This window comes from Prionailurus viverrinus, chromosome B1 (genome assembly GCF_022837055.1).
Source record: "Prionailurus viverrinus isolate Anna chromosome B1, UM_Priviv_1.0, whole genome shotgun sequence".
Classification (NCBI taxonomy): domain Eukaryota; kingdom Metazoa; phylum Chordata; class Mammalia; order Carnivora; family Felidae; genus Prionailurus; species Prionailurus viverrinus.
Genome location: NC_062564.1, coordinates 123,688,807 through 123,710,758, shown reverse-complemented (window position 1 = coordinate 123,710,758; position 21,952 = coordinate 123,688,807). Strand labels below are relative to the sequence as shown.

General features: G+C 35.9%; 1 protein-coding gene across 5 annotated transcripts in view; it reads left to right on the top strand.

Annotated features, from left to right (window-relative positions):
* RAP1GDS1 (Rap1 GTPase-GDP dissociation stimulator 1) overlaps nucleotides 1–21,952 on the top strand; it is a 174,858-nt gene that overhangs the window by 149,112 nt on the left and 3,794 nt on the right. For 4 of the 5 annotated variants that reach the window (XM_047856128.1, XM_047856126.1, XM_047856129.1 and 1 more), the window contains 5 exons: nucleotides 1,110–1,244; nucleotides 2,236–2,361; nucleotides 3,121–3,260; nucleotides 9,524–9,650; nucleotides 19,660–19,788. In XM_047856128.1, coding sequence (XP_047712084.1) covers nucleotides 1,110–1,244; nucleotides 2,236–2,361; nucleotides 3,121–3,260; nucleotides 9,524–9,650; nucleotides 19,660–19,788 — 657 coding nt within the window. The remainder of the gene's footprint in view (nucleotides 1–1,109; nucleotides 1,245–2,235; nucleotides 2,362–3,120; nucleotides 3,261–9,523; nucleotides 9,651–19,659; nucleotides 19,789–21,952) is intronic. The other variant, XM_047856127.1, reaches the window with a different exon arrangement.

Genomic DNA, 21,952 nt, shown 5'->3' with positions numbered 1-21,952 from the left:
CTTTGAGTACTCTGTACTTTAGAGATCAGTAAATTTGAGTCCCATTCTAATATCCTCTTACCTGGGAGGATATGCTCTCTTGCCTGGTGATTGTTTTTTTAAGTTTTTATTTACTTATTTTGAGAGATAGAGAACGAACAGGGGAGGGGAAGAAAGAGAGGGGGGAACAGAGGATCCAAAGCGGGCTTTGTGCTGACACCAGAGTGCCTGTGGTGGGGCCCAAACCCATGAACCATGAGATCATGACCCAGACTGAAGTCAGTTGCTTAACCAACTGAACCACCTAGGCGCCCCGCCTGGTGATTTTTTAATTTAATAATGTGAGTATTATTTGTAGGGTTATTGTGCCTTATTTATCCTTTTATGCCTACTGAACTTAAGTATGAGTAATCAGTCCTCTCATTTAGAGTAGAATATTTAATTTCGTTTAATAACATTTCCAAGGCACCAGACCTTCATGTTCCTTTCTGAAGTCTGGAACTTCTGTTCACTCTAGAAACTTATACTGTGTCTAGGAAAATCGGTTCTTCTTGTTTTTAGCTCGAATTTATTCTAATGTGAATTGTATATCATAATGGATGGCTTATTTCGTTTTTACTTCCTTATTTCTGAGGATGATCATTCACTCCTTAGTGATGTAATTAGGAATAGTAAAATATTGGTAATTGTTGAAGGTAAATGTGGAGTAGTGAGTGGTTCATTATAATATTCTCTCTGCTTTATACATACATATTTCAAAAGTTTTGTCATTGAAAAATAAACATCAGCCATGATAACAAAATATAGAGTACTGTCACTGTAACATTGGCAGAACTTAGGCCTACTTGACTATAAATGAAAATTATTGGTAGACATTTTAAGCATGTGGTTCCTATTTACTCATCTAATATATTGTCAGGCTCTATGCTAGAGATTTTTCTGGTCATGACTTCTCACTCAATAAAGAAAAAAATCTATAAATCTGATGGGAGAAAGTATTGGAATTCATCTTATTTTCATGTAGTTCCATTTTCCCTAATGTATAATGGACAATTGATAGGCATCACTATTATAAAATACTTATAGGTATTTGTAAAGAGGAAAGGAAAAAATGCTTTTGTTTTGTTCAGATGGAAATTGTATCCATATGGTAGACAATGGAATTGTAGAAAAACTTATGGATTTACTGGACAGACATGTAGAAGATGGAAATGTAACTGTGCAGCATGCAGCATTAAGTGCCCTCAGAAATCTGGCCATTCCAGGTAAGACTTAAAAATGGTGAACAACTATGTAAGAAATAAGATCTATTGTTTTGGGAAGGTATTTATTTTATGTGATTTGTGGACCTGCCCTGACCAAGAAAAAAAAATCTTCAAATTATTTATATTTTTCTCACTAATAAATGGAGATATATCAAATAAGTTTTCTAAGACTATACAGGTATAATTGTTGTATTTGTTCAGATCATTCAAATATTCTGTTACCTTTTGTAAACTCCTAGATTTTCATTATATTGTATGGTTAAGCTTTTTTAAGCATCTTCAGTTGAGGTAGGATAATAGCATCATTTAAGAGAGTCCCTATAAGAATGACTTTTAGGGGGGGTTTCCCCTTCTATATAAGCAGACATAATTTTTAAAAATAGCCTTAATGTGTGTTTGGATTAAAGACATTTTGAGCCATGAAATCACATTATCATGGTAAATAGTACAGGAGATAGTTAAAGCTATTATTCTACTTTCTAAAAATAAACTTCTGATTAGGTAAAATAGTATAACTGTATGATGATACAATCTATAAGATATCAATTTGGTTCATATAACAGATTAATATTGCTTATTAATGTCTATAACATCTATAGTAACGCAATTGGGTCAAGAACACAGGTAAAAAGAAACATTTATTAAGCCTGAGGAATTGTGCTTTTTGTAAATAAGACAACATTGTCAGTGTTCCTTTTCAAATTGTTTAAGTGATTTGAGATTAGGTTTAAAAAGCCAGTATGTATGATTTTGTATGTTATGCTCCTATAGACAAACAAGATAATTACCCTCACCCCCAGTCCCATTCTTAAAATACACAGAAAAGCAACATGACCTTTAAATAGAAAAATGTAACATGGGGCCTTAAAAATAGTAAGACAATAAATGTATATTGAACTGAATGACTATCATCAAGAATGCTAGCACCATTTTAACTATATTCTTTTTCCTCTCTCTCTCTCTCTCTCTCTCTCTCTCTCTCTCTCTCTAGTTGTAAATAAAGCAAAGATGTTATCAGCTGGAGTCACCGAGGCAGTTTTGAAATTCCTTAAGTCCGAAATGCCCCCAGTTCAGTTCAAACTTCTGGGAACGTTGAGAATGTTAATAGATGCACAAGGTAAAAGAAATGCTTTCCCAAGGTACATTTTTGGTATGACAGTCAGTGTGCCTTAGTTGAAAAGGACTTGTTTTTAGCTTTGAGAATTATGTAATCATAAAGATGAATGGCAAATAAAAGGCAAAAAGAGATTGGTTTTAGAGCTCCATTCATTAATCCCCATGCTTGGTTATAATTGACTTTAAATGGAAATTATATTGCATCTCTTTATTGTACATATAATCCTGGTTTATCACTGATTCATTAGCAGTTCTGAAGGGTTTTTATGTTTTAGTATTTCATACCCATTTTTACTTTGTCTTAAGAATCATGTTTCAATATACTGACAGTCAAAATTTTTTTTAATTTGTTTGGCAGACAGGGAGATCATTTTTCTGTTTACAGAAACAACCATGAAAACCACTGCTTGGAATGACTTACATTTATTTACTTATTTCTAAATTCTAAACCTTTGTCTGTATTGATTCCTCAGAGTCCTTCTGATACTCTTTGTTGTATTTTGCCAGAGTACTAACAGACTACCAGGCTGAACCACAAGAGTATAAAATTGTATTTTTGTATTTTGTATGAAAGTCCACAACTTTATAGAAAAAGCTAAACAGTCCATCAGATACGGAGTATTCGCAGTTCTTAATAAAATCATTGTGCTGTGGTTTTAGATGTATAGTTTCCTTTTGTACTCTTACAGTCTGTGCCAGGTACTTCAGTTGGTTGCCTATCAATGATTGCTTCTTTTGTGGTTTGCCTTCTTTCCTATAGCAGAAGCTGCTGAACAACTGGGAAAGAATGTTAAATTAGTGGAGCGTTTGGTGGAATGGTGTGAAGCCAAAGATCATGCTGGTGTGATGGGGGAGTCAAACAGACTGCTGTCTGCCCTCATACGACACAGTAAATCAAAAGTAAGTTCCAGAGGAAACCATTTGCTGGAAAACCTGCAAGTGGCCCCTTTGGAAACTCAATATCATAGATCCTATAAATAAGCTTGCATTTCACTATTTATATATAAATACATTACAGGTGTACCTCAGAAATATCATATAGGTTCAGTTCCAGAACACTGCAATAAAGTGAAAATGCAGTAAAGCAAGTCAAATGAACATTTTGGTTTCCTAATGTATATAAAGTTGTGTTTACACTATATTGTAGTCTGTTTTTAAATTTTTTTTTTCAGCATTTATTTATTTTTTGGGGGACAGAGAGAGACAGAGCATGAACGGGGGAGGGGCAGAGAGAGAGGGAGACACAGAATCGGAAACAGGCTCCAGGCTCTGAGCCATCAGCCCAGAGCCTGACACGGGGCTCGAACTCACAGACCGTGAGATCGTGACCTGGCTGAAGTCGGACGCTTAACCGACTGCGCCACCCAGGTGCCCCTATTGTAGTCTCTTAAGTGTGCAATAACATGTTTTAAAAAATCATTTTTATGCCTTCATTAAAAAAACACTTTATGCCTAAAAATGCTAACCATCATCTGAGCTTTCAGTGAGTTGTCAATCACTGATCGTACATCACCATAACAAACATAATAATAATGAAAAAGTTTGAAATTTTGTGAGAATTACCAAAAGGTGATGCAGGCATAAAGTGAGCAAATGCTGTTGGAAAAATGGCTGACAGACTTGCTTAACACGGGGCTGCTACAAACATTCAGTTTGTAAAAAACACAGTATCTATGAAACACAATAATAAAATGAAGTGCAATGAAATGAGGGATGCCTGTGATCCAGAATTCTGAAAAAAGAACTGAAAATTGAGGCTTTTAATTAGTTCTAGTCCATCATAGTTAAGAGTAAGGCTTTGGAATCAGACAGAGGAGTTCACGTAGTATCCCCACTATTTACTTGGTCAAGTGTCTTTCACATCTCAGTGTATTAAACCTGGGGTGATACCCACCCGAAAGTGTTGTGAGAATGATTCAGTGAGATCACCTATATGAAGTACTCAACTGGAATGTAGGACAAAGTAAGCACTCAGTAAATGGAACCACCATAAATGTTGATGTTATTATTTTTACCACTATCCTCAGTGTAAAATATCTTCTGTGTACCAAGCACTGACCAAGCTAGCTAATGATATTAAAAATTAAGTGATATCTAGATAGTATATGGTGCCCTGAACTCACAAAGTTGGATGAAATCCATTCTCATAGCAGTGTCCAATCTAGTATGTGTCTGACATGTGGTTGATAACCTGTTTTTGTTCAGTGAATGACTAAATGAATTATTTTAAAGATCATAATGGTGGGAAGCTAAGCCAGCTGATTTAGTATCTGTATTATATACCTTTTATTTTTTTTAAGCCTGTTATCCAGAGTGAGCCTTTTGACCATTTCACTTATGTCCATGGGAAAATGCATCACAACTTCTTAACCTAATCTTGGAACTAAATTCATTAAACTGTTAGACTAAATTGAGAGTTGAGGCTTTTCTGCTAATATTTATCACAGGGTTCCCTTTCCCTCATCTAAACCCCTACTCTCCCCTCCCCCAACAAAAAAGCTTTCCGGTACCCATTAAGCATCCATCACATGTAGGTGCTTTAAAAAGACAAGAGCAACATTACATTGTACCTTTCTAGGAGTGTGTGTGTGTGGGGGGGGGGGGGAGGTGTAACAAAAACAATTTCCCCCATAGAATCTTTTTTTTTATTTCAAGTTTTTATTTAAATTCTAGTTAGTGTAACAAAAGGGACGCCTGGGTGGCTCAGTCGGTTAAGCATCTGACTCTTGATTTCAGCTCAGGTCATAATCTCAGGGTTCATGGGTTCAAGCCCCACATCGGGTTCTGCACTGACAGTGCACAGCTTGCTTGGGATTCTCTCTCTCCCTCTTTCTGCCTCTCCCTCACTTGTGCACTCTTTCTCTCAAAATTAAATAAATGTAAAACAATTTTTTTTTAAAGAAAACAGTTCCCCCCTTGAATATTCCTTTATTTTTTTTTTCTTTTCAATTATTTTTTCAAATTCTAGTTAGTTAACCTATATGGTAAAATTGGTTTTAGGTGTAAAATTTAGTGATTCATCACTTACATACAATAGCCATGATACAAGATTATAACTTTATGGGCACATTATAACTTTATGTTTATAATTCAGTACCAAATAGACTGGGTTTTGTTTGTTTGGGGTTTTTTTTTTTTTTTTGCATATCTTTCCTACAGTTGAGTGTATATTGCTGCTAAGCAGCAATAGGAACCTTGATTGACATACTTTAATGATCAGAACACAGGTGTGTTCCTTCTGGAGCTCCAGATTAGAATTATTTTCAAATTTCACAAGCATTGAAGTGGAATCTGCAATTCCTTTTGAGCAGTTTTCAGAACATGTTCTATTGAATAATAACGCTAAAGAATATTCCACAAAGAGAAACGGTTGTACGATCAGATTAGTTAGAGAAATAGTTCATTTCTTTTCCCTGCCTTTGAAATTCACAGCACACATTAGCACTACTCTAAAAAAAAAACAACAAAAAAAAAAACATCCTTTACTATCGCACAGTGGGTCTTTTTTGCAAGTTGCATCTATTAAATACATTCCACTGAACATACTTCGGAAAATGCTGCTCTGGAATAAGCTTTTAAACACTAGGTTCAAGGGTTTTTTTCTGTTTTTATGTTTGTTTGTTTTTTTTTTTTTTACATTCCTGTAGATCCTTAACCAACTGTTGTGAATTATAACTCTGTCCTTGTGTTATTTTTAAACTTTGAAGATCCTACTCCTTTTAAAGTCACCCTGAATTCTGTCTTAGAGTCCAACCCTCTGAAAGTTTGCACTGACTCACAGGGTTTCACACTAGCTTAGTCATCTCAGCCATATACAGTATATTTCTGCACTTGTGCCAATAGGTAAATTCACATCTTCCTTCAAAAGAGTGCCCTGGACTAGAACTCTTGAGCAACTAGCTGGACCTTCTGATTTAGATATCAAAAACAGAAAATATATTTTGCCTCTACATTAGGAACATAAAAATTACCTCCTGTCAAAGACACTTTTTTCTTTCCTTTAAGAGTGAAACATTCTTCGTCAATTATCAAGCTAAAAACTTGTCTAAACAAATGTTTTTAGTCATTCGCTCATTCATCTGACAAACATTTAAATCCTACACTGAGAAGTAGTTTTTGATGCTACAAAGTTGAGAAAGAAAATTTTTTGTTAGGTGATTCAGTGTCTACACCAATCTGCAATCTTATAAATTACCTTGAACTCAGGCCTATTTCAGAACATTACATTGTAATAATCAGTGTTATTATACAGTTTTCAACAAAGTTTTTAGCAGGAATTTATCTCAGTTATTAAGGGCATATTGACCGTAAAAGTTAAATATGCAAGACTGTTACATAGATAATTTGCCTTGGTTATGTATGTACCAAAATTTAGCTTTCCACAAGAAAACTTGAGAAACAGGATTGCAAAATAACACATCATTTAAAACTTTGTAAAGCATTAAAGTATGTCCAAAATTTTTGGAGATTTTGCAGATACATCTAGGGTTTAGAAGGATTACCCAGAAAAATATCTTACTATTTCTACAGTTTACTTATTATAAGTGAAATGATTTTAGAAAAGTTAAAATTATTTTTAGATGTGGATATTGAAATTATTTGTAATTCTCCAGATGAACCTCTTTGCTCTGTGGAATGGTGCTGATATCCCTTTTTTTTTTTTTAATATCTTGAAGTTTAAAAATGTAACTTTAAAATACATCCATAGAGCCTCTTGAGAACACATTAAGTGACTGCCTGTGCATGGCACTATGATGAATTCAGTACACTTACTTTTGGTTAGACCACAAACAGTCTAACTGCCTGGATTTGAATCATGGCTTTTTACCTCTTAATCACTGACAATTTTCATAACTTAATCTGAGCTTCAGTTTCTTCGTCTATTAACTGGAGAAAATATCTAGCTAATGGGATTTTCTTTGAGGATAAAAATATGCTAATATCTGTAAGCTACCCTGTATAATGTCCAGCGTGTAGTGGTTGCTCTATAGAGGGCAGCTATCAATATCATTCTCTTTTGTCGTATAACACAAGTACAATGCTTCATTTGTCTTTTATCCCCCATTCTGTCAGGCACAGTAACTCCATAGCGGACTTACTCAGTAAAACTTACTGAAGTAGGAGGAGAGAGGGCAAGGCATTTAAAAAAAAAAAAAAACCTTCAATATCTGTTCAAAAAAGTGAGATGGAAAAGGACCTATGCTTGAACTTTCGGGGGAGCTATTTGCTTCTGATATACAGTTTCCTTCTTCATTCATGACCTACCCCTTCTACTACAGTAGACTTTCCAGGGTGAATCACAAAATAAAGGATGAAATAATAGGCCAGGAACCTTCATTAGGTGACTGCATGTGTGTCTATGAATCTCTTGTGGTCTTCTTTACTCAATAAATTCCTTTGTGATTTTTATAAAATTCTTCACTAATTTTAAGAATTTTATATCTGTTTCAATAAAGTGCCCACCCAGTAAGCAGTGTGTTGAGAGGCTTTCTTCTCATTAGAAGAGACTTTAAAAGATCGTTTTTCACTTACTAAAAGAGGTTGATGAGAAAAAGCTTGTTGGATGCTAGAACACAACTACCATAAAATCTCAGTACTAGGACCCCATCAGTTTAGATTGTTTGATCTCTAAATGTTGTTTGGGCTCAAAGCAAAGACATTACAGATAGTTTTCTTAAGAATTTATATAAGGTGGAACCATTTAAAAAAAAAAAAAAAACCTTTTTCAGGGTGCCTGGGAGGCTCAATCGGTTAAGCGTCTGACTTTGGCTCAGGCCATGATCTCACAGTTTGTGAGTTCGAGCCCCACATCAGGCTCTGTGCTGACAGCTCAGAGCCTGGAGCCTGTTTCAGATTCTGTGTCTCCCTCTCTCTCTGCCCCTTGCCTGCTCACACACTCTCTCTCAAAAACAAACATTAAAAAAATAAAAATAACCCTTTTTCAAATATTTTAACAGATTAATTTTAAAAATAATTCTAATTACAGTAGTTTTATACTCTTGAAGCTAATGCAGATGGGGTATTTAATATCTGGCACTTCAAATGACTGAAAGTAGTAAGAACCAAGAAAATTACTTTTAAAAATTCTCTAATTGAGACTTTGCACTAAATCATATTTAAGCCAAGAGTTTTCAGGCAACAAAACTTTGAGATGAAAACAAAAAAATAAATAAATGTGACCATTTTTAAAAATCTAACTTTTGCCATATATTCTTATATGTTCTTTTTATGCAATAACCGTGTAATTATCACACAAACATATGATAACACATTATTCCAGCATTATAGAAAAAGTCACCAAGATGCAGAGAGGTTCTGTAATTTCCTTAGTCAATGTTGGCACTGGGCTTTTTTCAATCTGGAGCACACTGTCTCCTTTGCCATTGGAGAGGACAGAGCTATAGGTACCATGAGAAATGAGGGAAACAATTTTTTTTTTTAATGTTTATTTTTGAGAGAGCGCATGCACATGAGCACGAAGGGGGGAGGAGCAGAGGGAGGGAGACACAGAATCCAAAGCAGGCTCCAGGCCCTGAGCTGTCAGCATAGAACCTGATGCAGGGCCTGAATCCACGAACCTTGAGATCATGACCTGAGCCAACGTTGGACGTTCAACCGACTGAGCCACCCAGGTGCCCGAGGGAGACAGAATTTTGATGTAAGTTCTCCTCAAGTCCCTTTGCATGTAATCCAGTTTTGTCAGATCCAACAAAGACATAAAAGCTTAAAAAAACAAGAGACTTTACCTGGATCACCTGGGGAACAGCTGCCTGGTGCTGTAATAAATATTTCAAAGGAAGGACTTTTTTTGTTGTTGTTATTCCAAGTCTTACTCTCTTTTGTTAATCCTGTGGTAAGGCAACATTTGGGGCAATCACACTTTTATTTCTTTGGTAGCTTCTGGGACTCCCTATTCCTTGCTATGAACTGCAATGGTCTTTTCCACCTGGGTAATTTAAGTTGTCATCTTTTGATGAATTTATTTAAAGCTAAAAGCTTTTTCCTTTTCTTCTGTGAAGAAAAAAAAATATGGTTAAATGTAATGATTCATACAGGACACTGTCAGGAAACCACTCAATTTAACAATGAATTGACTGACTATAGTGCAGTTTCTTTCTGTGTAAAAGTAAAGTTTATAATTCTTTGATATTTATTTATTGTAGGATGTAATTAAAACCATTGTACAGAGTGGTGGCATCAAGCATCTAGTTACCATGGCAACTAGTGAACATGTAATAATGCAGAATGAAGCCCTTGTTGCTTTGGCACTAATAGCAGCTTTAGAATTGGGTAAGTACCCCAGTGTCAAACTTATTTTCTCCTATTTTTATCTTGGATGAAATGAAGCACAGGAGTGGAATAGAAGTCAGACAAAACCATGACTAGAAGCCTTTTGCTAGTATGTGTCTGCAACCTAGAGCTAAGAATATAGGAGATCATGTTTTGTAGATTGCGACGACAGCTTTTGCTTTCGGTAACATTTTTAGGCCAATCATTGACTCTTTTTTAGAGTTTGACTCTTAAATGTTACTTCAAGTTATAGGCACTTAGTGAATACAGAAAACATTTTCAGAAGGCCTCCCAGAGAAATGAAACATTATTTAGAATACAACAGCGGGTTTAGAGTCTGCTACTCTTCCAGTGACCCAGACCTTCTTTTCCATCTCTACTACTGATTCTCTTATCTCCTTCTATCACCATGGTTTCTGTTGCTTTACAGTATTGCCCTCATTCTAAATTTTCACCTTCTGGGTCAGTCTTCTGTGTGTTTTACATTCAGAATTCTGCAAAAGCAGAGTTTAAATCAGTTAATTTCTGTCTAGTATATAGCATCCCTCTTGGTCAGAATTCTTCTTGAGAAGCTAGTTCATAGGCATCTAGCTTATGGATAGTAACCTTTGTCCCAGGAACCAATCTCTGATATAGTTAGCTGGGGACAATCAGTCACATGCCTGTGGTTAAGGCCTGAGGCTGCCTTCCACAAAGGACTATAGACTTAGTAGGTTTGTCCTGTCAAAGCCATTTAGATAAACACTGTTAACTGATCACCTCTTAATTCCCAGTGATGACTTATATCCATAATTCTACACAAGAGCAAGTGGACCCACCAACCCCTATCCTAAGGGAGAGGCCAAAACATAAACATCATATATCTTCCTCTAGTGTCACATTTACTCAGATTTTAGATGTGAGAGATTTGGATTTTTTCATCTAAAAGGGTTTTGAATTTTAAAAGTCTTTAAAAAATCACAGGTATAAATAGGATGTAAAATTTTTCTTAATTTTAAAGATAAAACACTTCAAGAAAACATATGCTTATTCTCAGTGACTTGGCCTATAGTTAGAGATGCTTTGGAGGTCATTTTGAGTCCTGGATTAGTCATGACTTAACACAGGGTTTGGGTGGAATCAGCCTAGAAGTCCAACCATCTTGGAGGGTTAGGTTGGAGGAGCTATGATGAATGAAGGTGGGAATCATTGAGGACATTGAATACCAAACTGGGTTCATGGCATGATTTTAAATGGTTTAAAGTGATGGGGCAATTTCAGAATAAGCTTGACCACCCAGCCTGGGATGAATCTGGTTTTGTGCCAGTATCTTCCAAACAAGCTGTAATTGCATCGCTTCCTGATAGCAGAGCATTTGCCTGAATCTGGTCCCTTTACCGTAGAATTATATAAAAGGGAGTACATACTTTTTTTATTGTTACCTAATGTTTTCTAGGCGCCTTGGGCTTAAGATAATACTTTTTAATACACAACCCACTTTGAAAACCATATTTTTCTAGCCTTGTTTCCTTACAGGTGTTTGATATGATTAAGGAATTACAAATCTTTTGTATGATAATAGTATTAAAGCAACCTTTAAGAGTCTTTTTTTTCTTTTTATTTAATTATAAATTCACATGCAGTTTTGTAAAACTAAAAAAAAAATACTACAGAGATCCCTTGTATACTTTGCCCAGCTTCTCCCAATGGTAACATTTTGCAAAACTATAAACAATATTTTAACTATTCATGTAATTTACCAGTCCTACACAGATTTCCCCAGTCGTTTGTGTGCGCTTGTTAGGTTCTATATAGTTTTATGATGTATAGGGTTGTGTATCGACCACCATAGTCAAGCTACTGAATGGCTTAATGCCATAAGGATCCCTCCACTTATAACCACACTCACCTACCTCCTACTCTTACCCCTCACCTTGCTTCTAATCCCTAGAAACCACTAATCTTCCCTTCGTTTCTAAAATGTTATATATATAGAATCATGTAGTATGTGACCATTTGGGATTGTCTCCCATAATTTCCTAAAGAATCATCCAATTTGTTTGAGTCTCAATAATTTTTTTTATTGCTGAATAGTGTTCGATGGTAGGTACATACCAGTATTTGTTTAACCATTCCTGTCAAAAAACATCTGGGCTGATTCCAGTTTGGGGCTTTTAAAAATAAATAACTACTATAAATATTCATGTGTAAATTTTTTTGTGAGCATTGTATCCATTTCTTTGTATATATGTCTAGGAGTGCAATTGCTAGGTTATATGGTAACTACAGGTTTAATTTTTTATGAAACTGTCAAACTATTTTCCAGAATGACTGTACCATCTACATTCCCGCCAGTACTATATAGGTGATCTAGTCCTCTCCACATCCTCACCAGATATTTGGTGTTGACACTTTTTTATTTTAACCACTCTGATAACTGTAGTTAAAGTATCTCATTATGGTTTTAATTTCCATTTTTCTGATGGTAAAGCATATGAAAAGATGTTCATCATTATTTGCCATCTGTATACATTCTTTGGTGAAATACCTATGGATATTTTTTGCTCATTTTTTTAAATTTATTTTTTAATTTACATCCAATTTAATTAGCATATAGTGCAATAATGATTTCAGGAATAGAATCCAGTGATTCATCCCCTGTGTGTAACACCTAGTGTTCATGCCAACAAGTGTCTTCCTCAATGACCCTTGCCCATTTAGCCATCACCCCACCCACAACCCCTCATTTTGTTCTCTATATTTAAGAGTCTCTTATGTTTTGTCCCCCTCCCTGTTTTTATATTATTTTTGCTTCCCTTCCCCATGTTCATCTGTTTTGTATCTTAAATTCCTCATATGAGTGAAGTTATATGATATTTGTCTTACTCTGACTTATTTCGCTTAGCATAATACCCTCTAGTTCCATCCACATTGTTGCAAATGGCAAGATTTCATTCTTTTTGATTGCCATGTAATACTCCATTGTGTATACATATACCACACTTGTTTATCCATTCATCTTTCGGTGGTCATTTGGGCTCTTTCCATACTTTGGCTATTGTCAATAGTGCTGCTATAAACATTGGGGTGCATGTGTTCTTTCAAAACAGCACACCTGTATCCTTTGGATAAATACCTACTAGTACAATTGCTGGGTCGTAGGGTAGTTCTATTTTTAATTTTTTGAGGAACCTCCATATTGTTTTCCGGAGCAGCTGCACCAGTTTGTATTCCCACATGCAAAAGAGATCCTCTTTCTCTGCATCCTCACCAACATCTGTTGTTGCCCAAGTTGTTAATGTTAGCCATTCTGACAGGTGTAAGGTAGTATCTCATTGTGATTTTGATTTGTATTTTCCCTGGTGATGAGTGATGTTGAGCATTTTTTCATGTTTCGGTTGGCCATCTGGATGTCTTCTTTGGAAAAGTGTCTATTCATGTCTTTTGCCCATTTCTTCACTGAATCATTTGTTTTTTGGTATTGAGTTTGATAAGTTCTTTATAGATTTTGGATACTAACCCTTTATCTGATAAGTCATTTACAAATACCTTCTCCCATTTGTGGTTGGTTTTTAGTTTTGCTGATTGTTTCCTTCACTGTGCTGATGCTTTTTGTCTTGATGAGGTCCTAATAGTTCATTTTTGCTTTTGTTTCCCTTGCCTCTGGAGACATGTTGAGTAAGAAGTTTGGCTGAGGTCAAAGAGGTTCCTGTCTCCTTTCTCCTCTAGGATTTTGATGGCTTCCTGTCTTACATTTAGGTCTTTCATCCATTTTGAGTTTCTCTTTGTGTATGGTGTAAGAAAGTGGTCCAAGTTCATTCTTCTGCATGTCACTGTCCAGTTTTCCCAGCACCACTTGCTGAAGAGACTGTCTTTATTCCATTGGATATTCTTTCCTGCTTTGTCAAAGATTAGTTGGCCATATGTTTGTGGGTCCATTTCTGGGTTCTCTGTTCTCTTCCATTGATCTAAATGTCTGTTTTTGTGCCAATACCATACTGTCTTGACGATTACAGCTTTGTAATATATCTTGATGTCCAGGATTGTGATGCCTCCAGCTCTGGTTTGCTTTTTCAGGATTGCTTTGGCAATTCGGGGTCTTTTCTGGTTCCATACAAGTTTTAGGATTGTTTGTTCTAGCTCTGTAAAGAATGCTGGTGTTATTTTGATAGGGGTTGCCTTGAATATGTAGATTGCTTTGGGGTAGTATCGACATGTAAACAATATTTGTTCTTCCAATCCATGAGCATGAACAAAAGCAATATTTGTTTTTCCATTTTTTTGTGTCATCTTCAGTTTCTTTCATAAGCTTTCTCTAGTTTTCAGTGTATAGATTGTTCCCCTCTTAGGTTCATTCCTAGGTATTTTATGGGTTTTGGTGCAATTGTAAATGGGATTGTTTCCTTGATTTCTCTTTCTGTTGCTTCATTATTGGTGTATAGTAAAGCAACCAATTTCTGTGCATTGATTTTATATCTTGTGACTTTGCTGGATTCGTAGATCAGTTCTAGCAGTTTTTGGTGGAATCTTTTGGGTTTTCCATATAGAGTATCATTTCGTCTACAAAGAGTGAAAGTTTGACTTCCTCCTTGTTCATTTGGATGCCTTTTATTCCTTTGTGTTATCTGATTGCTATGTTAAATAATAGTGGTGAGAGTGGACATCCCTGCCTTGTTCCTAATCTTAGGGGGAAATACTCAATTTTTTGCCATTGAGGATGATACTAGCAGTGGTCTTTTATATATGGCTTATGTAGTCTTGAGGTATGATCCTTCTATCCCTACTTTCTTGAGGGCTTTTCTCAAGAAAGAATGCTGTATTTTGTCAAATGCTTTCTCTGAATCTATTGAGAATCGGGTGGTTCTTGTCCTTTATTTTATTAATGTGATGTATGATGTTGAGTGATTTGTGCATATTGAACCAGCCCTGCATCCCAGGTATAAATCCCACTTGATCATGGTGAGTGATTCCTTTAATGTATTGTTGGATCTGATTGGCTAGTATCTTGTTGAGAATTGTTGCATTCATGTTCATCAAGGAAATTGATCTGTAGTTCTTTTCTAGAGTGGTCTTTACCTGGTTTTAGAATCAAAGTAATGCTGGCCTCATAGAATGAGTTTGGAAGTTTTCCTGCCATTTCTGTTTTTTTGGAACAGCTTCAAAAGAATAGGTGTTAACGCCTCTTTAAGTGTTCAGTAAAATTCCCCTGGATAGCCATCTGGCCCTGGACTCTTGTTTTTTGGGAGGTTTTTGATTACTATTTCAATTTCTGTAGTGGATATGGGTCTGTTCAATTTTTATATTTCTTCCTTTTTCAGTTTTGGTAGTTTGTATGTTTCTAGGAATTTGTCCATTTCTTCCAGATTGCCCAATTTACTGGCATATAATTTCTCATAATACTCTCTTACTATTATTTGTATTTCTGCAGTGTTGGTTGTGATCTTCCCTCTTTCATTCTTGATTTTATTTATTTGGGTTCTTTCCTTTTTCTTTTTGATCATACTGGCTAGGGGGTTATCAATTTTAATTCTTTCAAAGAACCAGCTCTTGGTTTCATTGATCTGTCCTACTATTTTTTTTTTATTTTGATACCATTGATTTGTGCTCTAATCTTTATTATTTCCCATCTTCTGCTGGCTTGGGGTTTTATTTGCTGTTCTCTCTCCAGCTCTTCAAGGTGCAAGGTTAAGTTGTGTATCTGAGACCTTTCTTCCTTCTTTAGGAAGGCCTGGATTACCATATACTTCCCTCTTATGACTGCCTTTGCAGTTTGGGGCTGTGGTGTTATCATTTTCATTGGCTTCCATGTACTTTTTAGTTTCCTCTTTAGCTTTTTGGCTAACTCATTCATTCTTTAGTAGGATGTTCTTCAGTTTCCAAGTATTCATGGTCTTTCCAAAATTTTTCTTGTGATTGATTTCTAGTTTCACAGTGTTCTGGTCTGAAAATATGCATGGTATCATCTGGATCTTTTTGTACTTGTTGAGGGCTGATTTGTGTCCCTGTATGTGATCTATTCTGGAGAATGTTCCATGTGCTCTAGAGAAGAATGTGTATTCTGCTGCTTCAGGATAAGTCCGGTCCAGTGTGTCATTGTTTCCTTATTGATTTTCTGCTTAGATGATCTGTCCGTTGTTGTAAGTGAAGTATTGTAGTCCTCTACTATTATGGTATTATTTCAGTGAGTTTCTTTATGTTTGTGATTAGTTGATTTATATATTTTGGTGCATTTATGTTGGGGCATAAATGTTTACAATTGTTAGATCTTCGTGGCGAGTAGATCACTTAATTATGATATAATGCCCTTCTTCATCTCTAGTTACACTCTTTATTTTAAAACCTAATTTGTCTGATATAAGTATGGGTACTCCAGCTTTCTTTTGATGACTGTTAGCATGATAGATGGTTCTCCATCCCCTTACTTTCAATCTGAAGGTGTTCTTATGTCTACAATGGGTCTCTCATAAACAGCATATAGATGGATCTTATTTTCTTATCCATTCTATTACCCTATCTCTTTTTATTGGGGTGTTTAGTCCCTTTACATTTAGGGTGAGTACTGAAAGATATGAACATATTACCATTGTATTGCCTCTAGAGTTGGAGTTTCTGGTGGTATTCTCTGGTCCTTTCTAGTCTTTGTTGCTTTTGGTCATTTTTGTTTTAGTTTATCTTTTCTCCCCTCAGAGAGTCCCTCTTAAAATTTCTTGCAGGGCTGGTTTAGTGATCACAAACTCCTTTAGTTTTTGTTTGTCTGAGAAACTCTCTCTCCTTCTATTTTGAATGACAGTCTTGCTGGATAAAGAATTCTTGGCTGCATAATTTTCTGATTCAGCATGTTGAATATATCCTGCCATTCCTTTATGACCTGCCAAGTTTCTGTTGATAGGTCTGTTGCAAACCTGAGCTGTCTGCCCATATAGGGTTAAGGAGTTTTTTCCTCTTGCTGCTTTCATCATTCTTTTCTTGTCTGTGTATTTTATGAATTTGACTTTGATTGCCTTGTTGATGGTTGGTTTTTGTTGAATCTAATGGGAGTTCTCTGTGCTTCCTAGATTTTGATGTCTTTTTTTCCCCCAGGTTAGGAATGTTTTCTGCTATGATTTGCTCACATAAACCTTCTACGCATTTTTATCTCTCTTCAGTTTCTGGGGCCCCTATGATTCGGATGTTATTCCTTTTTAATCCATCACTGAGTTCTCTAATTCTTATAGTGTGCTTTTTTTGCCTTATTTCCCTCTTTTTTCTGCTTCATTATTCTCCATAAGTTTGTCTTCTATAGTGCTGGTTTGCTGCTCTGCTTCATCCATTCTTGCCACTGTGACATCCATTCGAGATTGCATCTCAGTTACTGCATTTTTAATCTCGTCCTGACTAGATTTTACTTCTTTTATCTCTGCAGGAAACAATTCTATGCTTTTTTCAACCCCAGCTAGTATTCCTGATTCTAAATTCTGGTTCAGACATCTTGCTTGTATCTGTGTTAAGTCCCTGGCTGTCATTTCTTCGTGTTCTTTCTTTTGGGGTGAATTCCTTTGTTTCATCATTTTGGAGGAAGAAAAAGAATAAAAACAACATACACACAAATCAAGTAAAGGAAGCTAGATCCTAGATGTATTTTGGTGTGGTTTGTTGAAAGTAGCTTGGTAAAACAGAGAAGGGAAAATAAAGAAAAGGGAAAATAAAGAAAAGGAAAAAAAGAAAACATTTAAAAATGTATACAATAACAGGACAAAATGAAATGAGGTAGACTACAAAAAATAATAAAAATATCGTCAAAAAATTTTTAAAAATATTTTTTATAAAACAAAATAAAAATAATTTTTTTCTCTTTCTCTATCCATGAATAAGAAAAGACAAAATATGAATAGATGGACCAGTCAAAAGAATGAAATTACATCTAGTTTCCCCTAGAAGTCAAACTGTGAAGCATTTTATAGTCCATACACTAAGTAGGGGGAGAAATTTGTGGTCGTCCTCTAGGGCTTGGTTGGCACAATTGGACGGGGCTTGGTGTAACGGCTCCATTCTCCACTAGGTGGCGCTGCTTAGCTTACTGGGGTGGATTGGTGTGGTGTGCATATGCGTGTATACACTTGTGCAGGGGAATCACCCAGCTTCCCAGGTTCTAGCATCAGAGCTGTGCTCTTTCCAACTGGCTATCAAGCATCCCTCCTTTGTCTTCAGCTTCCATCCACTTCCGCTTCTTCACTGTCCACCACCAAGCCATTAGCCTGCCAAGCAGCACCTCCCTCCCAAATTTTATCTCAGATGTTTCTGTGTTTCCAAACCCCTCACTTCTAATGGCCCTGCGGCTTGAACCCACTCTGACCCTCTAGGGGAGGGTGTCACCAAGCAATGGCTGGGTGCCGGCCTGCCTCCAGAAATGCTCCCACAAGCACACCACTTCAGAGACTGTGTCTGGGTGCCAGCCCACCCCAGAAAAATTTTGCATGATGGTGTAACAGCAGCGATCCAGGGACTAAGGGAAATCATAACACATATCTGGCTCCAGGCTTCACTGCACCCTAGCATCCTTTTCCAACACCAGCAAACTTGTCTATAATCTGGGGTCCACTGGGACTTTTGCCTGTGGGGAGGTTTCACGGCCTCTACAAAATGTCCTCCTGGCAGGGGACCTGCTTCTCCCCGTGTGGCCCAAGGACCCTTCAGACCTCACTGTCTGCTCCTAGGGATTCATCCTTCCCACCAGAGCCCCACCAGGTATCAAGCTGTGGAGTTCCCAACTCTGTGCTCCCCTATTTATAGAGTCTTAATGGTATTGAAACCCTCTCCTTTTTCCCTTTATTGTTCAGTTCTTTGTGGGTATTTCCACTCTTTCTCTTTCTTTCTAGAGGCTTTTGGGGGGAGTGCTTTTCCTGTACTCTCCCCCCTGTCTTCCCCCTGTCTCTGCAAACAAAAACAGCTCCCTACCCTCCATGACTTCTCTCTCCCCCAGTTCACCTCTCTGCACTGCTTATCTGCTGAGTTCTGTGGCTCTAGTTATGCAGATTGTTGTGTTAGTCCTCAGCTCAATTTTCTAGGTGTGCAAAATGGTTTGGTGCTGATTGAGCTGCATTTCAGGGATGAAAGAAGCAGAGAATTTCCATGCTCCTCTGCCATTATGACACCTCCCTTTTTGCTCATTTTCTAATTTTTAACTATTGAGTTGAAAATTTTTTATATATTCCAAAAGTTTTATAGTTTTACATTTTCTACTTACGTCTGTAATCCATTTTGAGTTAATATCTGTACAGGGTGTGTGGTTTAGGTCAATGTTTCTTGCAGAGCCTATCTTGCCTTCCCTGAATTGATTTTGTACCTTTGTCAAAAATCACACTGGGTCTATTTCTGGGGTTCTCTGTTAAATTCTCTGTCTCTCCACCAAGACCACATTGCTTTGATAACTGTGCTATATAGTGAGCCTTAATATCAGGTAGAAAATTCCCCCCACTTTATTACTTATCAAGATTCTAAGGCCTGTGGCTTTCCATATAAATTTTAGTATAAACTTAGCGATTTTCTACAGAAAATCTCCTGGTATTTTGATAGGAGTTGCACTAAGAGACTTCATTTCTTAAAGATACATACCTAAATACATATGAAAGAAGCCATGTCATTTTTAGGATTTTCTCCAAAATAATTTGGGATGGGTGAAAGTAGGTGAATGAATCTAGAGCTAGATGAACATGTTTGGACATAATAGTAAGTAATGTATCACTATGTATTCTTTTCTACTTTTGTATGTGTTTAACATTTTCCAAAATAAAGATTTTTAATTGCCTCATATTAAAAGGAATATTGTAAAGCTAAATTTTAAGCTTAAACTCCTGAAATATCTGAATTCTTAACTCTGTTTTTTAAATAAGGTCTAAATTTAATATTCTCTCTCTCTCATTGTTATTTTATTTAATGAGTCCCTTTTGGAGGGTTTTATGTGGTCAGTTTCTAGAAAGGGAATCGATGTTTAGCCACATTGCACCAGGCTCGTAAACAGTGGTCATAACTGATACTTTGTTTCATATTCTAGGCACTGCTGAGAAAGATCTAGAAAGTGCTAAACTTGTACAGATTTTACACAGACTGCTAGCAGATGAGAGAAGTGCTCCTGAAATCAAATACAATTCCATGGTCCTGATTTGTGCTCTCATGGGATCTGGTAAATATTTCTTCTATCATTTTACATCTATCAACATATGGTTGACATTAAATATAGAATAGTCGTAAATGGTGGCTTTGGATTTTAAGAACATTAGAAATTAGTTTATGGAGGATATAGGATTACTTGAAAATATTTCAAAAAGATTATAATGAAAGTATCATAGCAAATAGTCAAAAATCAGTGTTAAAAAAATAACACCTGTTTCATCAACTCAAATATTTCATATAAAGAACAAGTTCTGATTTTGTGTATCATGATATTAGCTAAGGGATTTGGTCAAGAAATCATTGGCATATCTTGGTATATGTTCCATGGACACTGAAAAGAATGTATATCCTGTTTATTGGGTGGAGTGTTCTTTAAAATGTCAGATCCTTTTGGTTGATGGTAGTGGAATTGAGTTTGCTATATTATTTTGATATTCTAACTAATTGTTCTGTCGTTGAGATAGGGGTGTTGAAATCTCCAAAAATAATGGTGGCTTTATCTGTTTCTCCTTTTAATTCTGTCAATTTTTGCTTCCCATATTTTTTTAGCTCTTTTGGTAGATACACACACCTTTAGGATTACTGTGTCTTCCTGGTGGATTGACATTTCTATCGTTATGTAATGTTCCTTTCCATCTCTGGTAATTTTTTGGTTTTGAAGTCTACTTTATCTGATATTAATATAGCTACTTCTACTTTCTTTTGAATAACATTCATGGGATCTTTCCCCACCCTTTTAGTTTCCATCTGCTTTATCATTATATTTGAAGTACAGTGTATTGTTAGGTTATGTGCTTTAATCTACTCTGTCAGTCTCTTTTAATTGTGTTATTTAGTCCATTTACATTTATGTAATGACTGATGTTATGGCTTATGTCTGCAGTTTAATTTTTTTTATTTTCTGTTTGTTTCTCATTCATGGCTTCTTGTTGATTGCTTGAACATTTAGTTTCATTACCCTCTCTCATTTATAATTATCTAAGATATTCCTCTTATATATTTACAACAGCATTTAGACATTGTTACAACTTTTGTTTTCAACCTTCAAATATAATTCAGAAAACTCAAGAGAAAGAAAGTCTGTTGTATTTATTTACATCTTTGCTATATGTGTTGTTTTCCTTCTTTATGTTCCAAGGTTCCTTTTCTTTTTTTAAAAAACATTTTCCTTCTATTTGGAGAACCTACTTTAGCCATTCTTTTGGGTTAGGTCTACTAGTGACAGATTTTCTTTGTTTTCTGTTATTTTAGAATGTCTTCATTTCCCCTTTTTGTGAAAAATATTTTCTCTGGGTATAGAATTCTGGGTTGACAGTTCTTTTCTCTCAACACTTGAAAAATGTGCCACTTTCTTCTGACTTCCATAGTTTAAGAAAAATTCAGTCTTCCTGTTATTTTTTTCCCTTGTTGGTAAGGTGTCATTTCAAGGGTTGGGTTTTTTTTTGGGGGGGAGGGGTCTTTAATATTCAAGTTTGACCGTGATGTGTTTTGGCATGGATTTTTTGGGGGGTTTATTCTGTTTCAAGTTTTCTCACCTTCATGATAGGCTTATAACTATTTGCTAAACTTGGAAAGTTTTTTTAACCATATTTCTTCAGGTACTTTTTCATTCCTACTCTATTTCTCCTTTCCTTCCTAGTGGCAGGAACGTGAGATCTATAGTTATATCCCACAGGCCCCTGAATATTTCATTAAATTTTTCCCAGATTTTTCTCTCTCTTGTTCAAATTGGGTAATTTCTGTTGTTAAAGTTCACTGATTTCTTTTATCCCCTCCATTCTACTCCACTCTGATTCGAAATTATCCAGTAAGTTTTTATTTCAAGTACTATAGTTTTGGGTCCTATAATTCCCATTTGCCAGTTCTTTATGTCTTGTTCCCTTGCAGAGACTCTGTTATTGAGATTATTATATACATAAAGTTTACCATTATAACCATTTTTAAATGTATAGTGTATTGGCAGAGTAGTACATTCACACTGTTATACAACCATCACCGCCATTGTTTTTCCCAAACTAAAACCCAGTACTCGTTAAAATATGTCACCAATCACCCATCCCCCAGCTTTTGGCACCTACCATTCTGTCTTCTGTCTCTGAGAATTTTATTACTCTAGGTACCTTACATAAGTGGAATCATGCAGTGTTTTGTTTTTTTTGTTTTTTTTTTTTTTG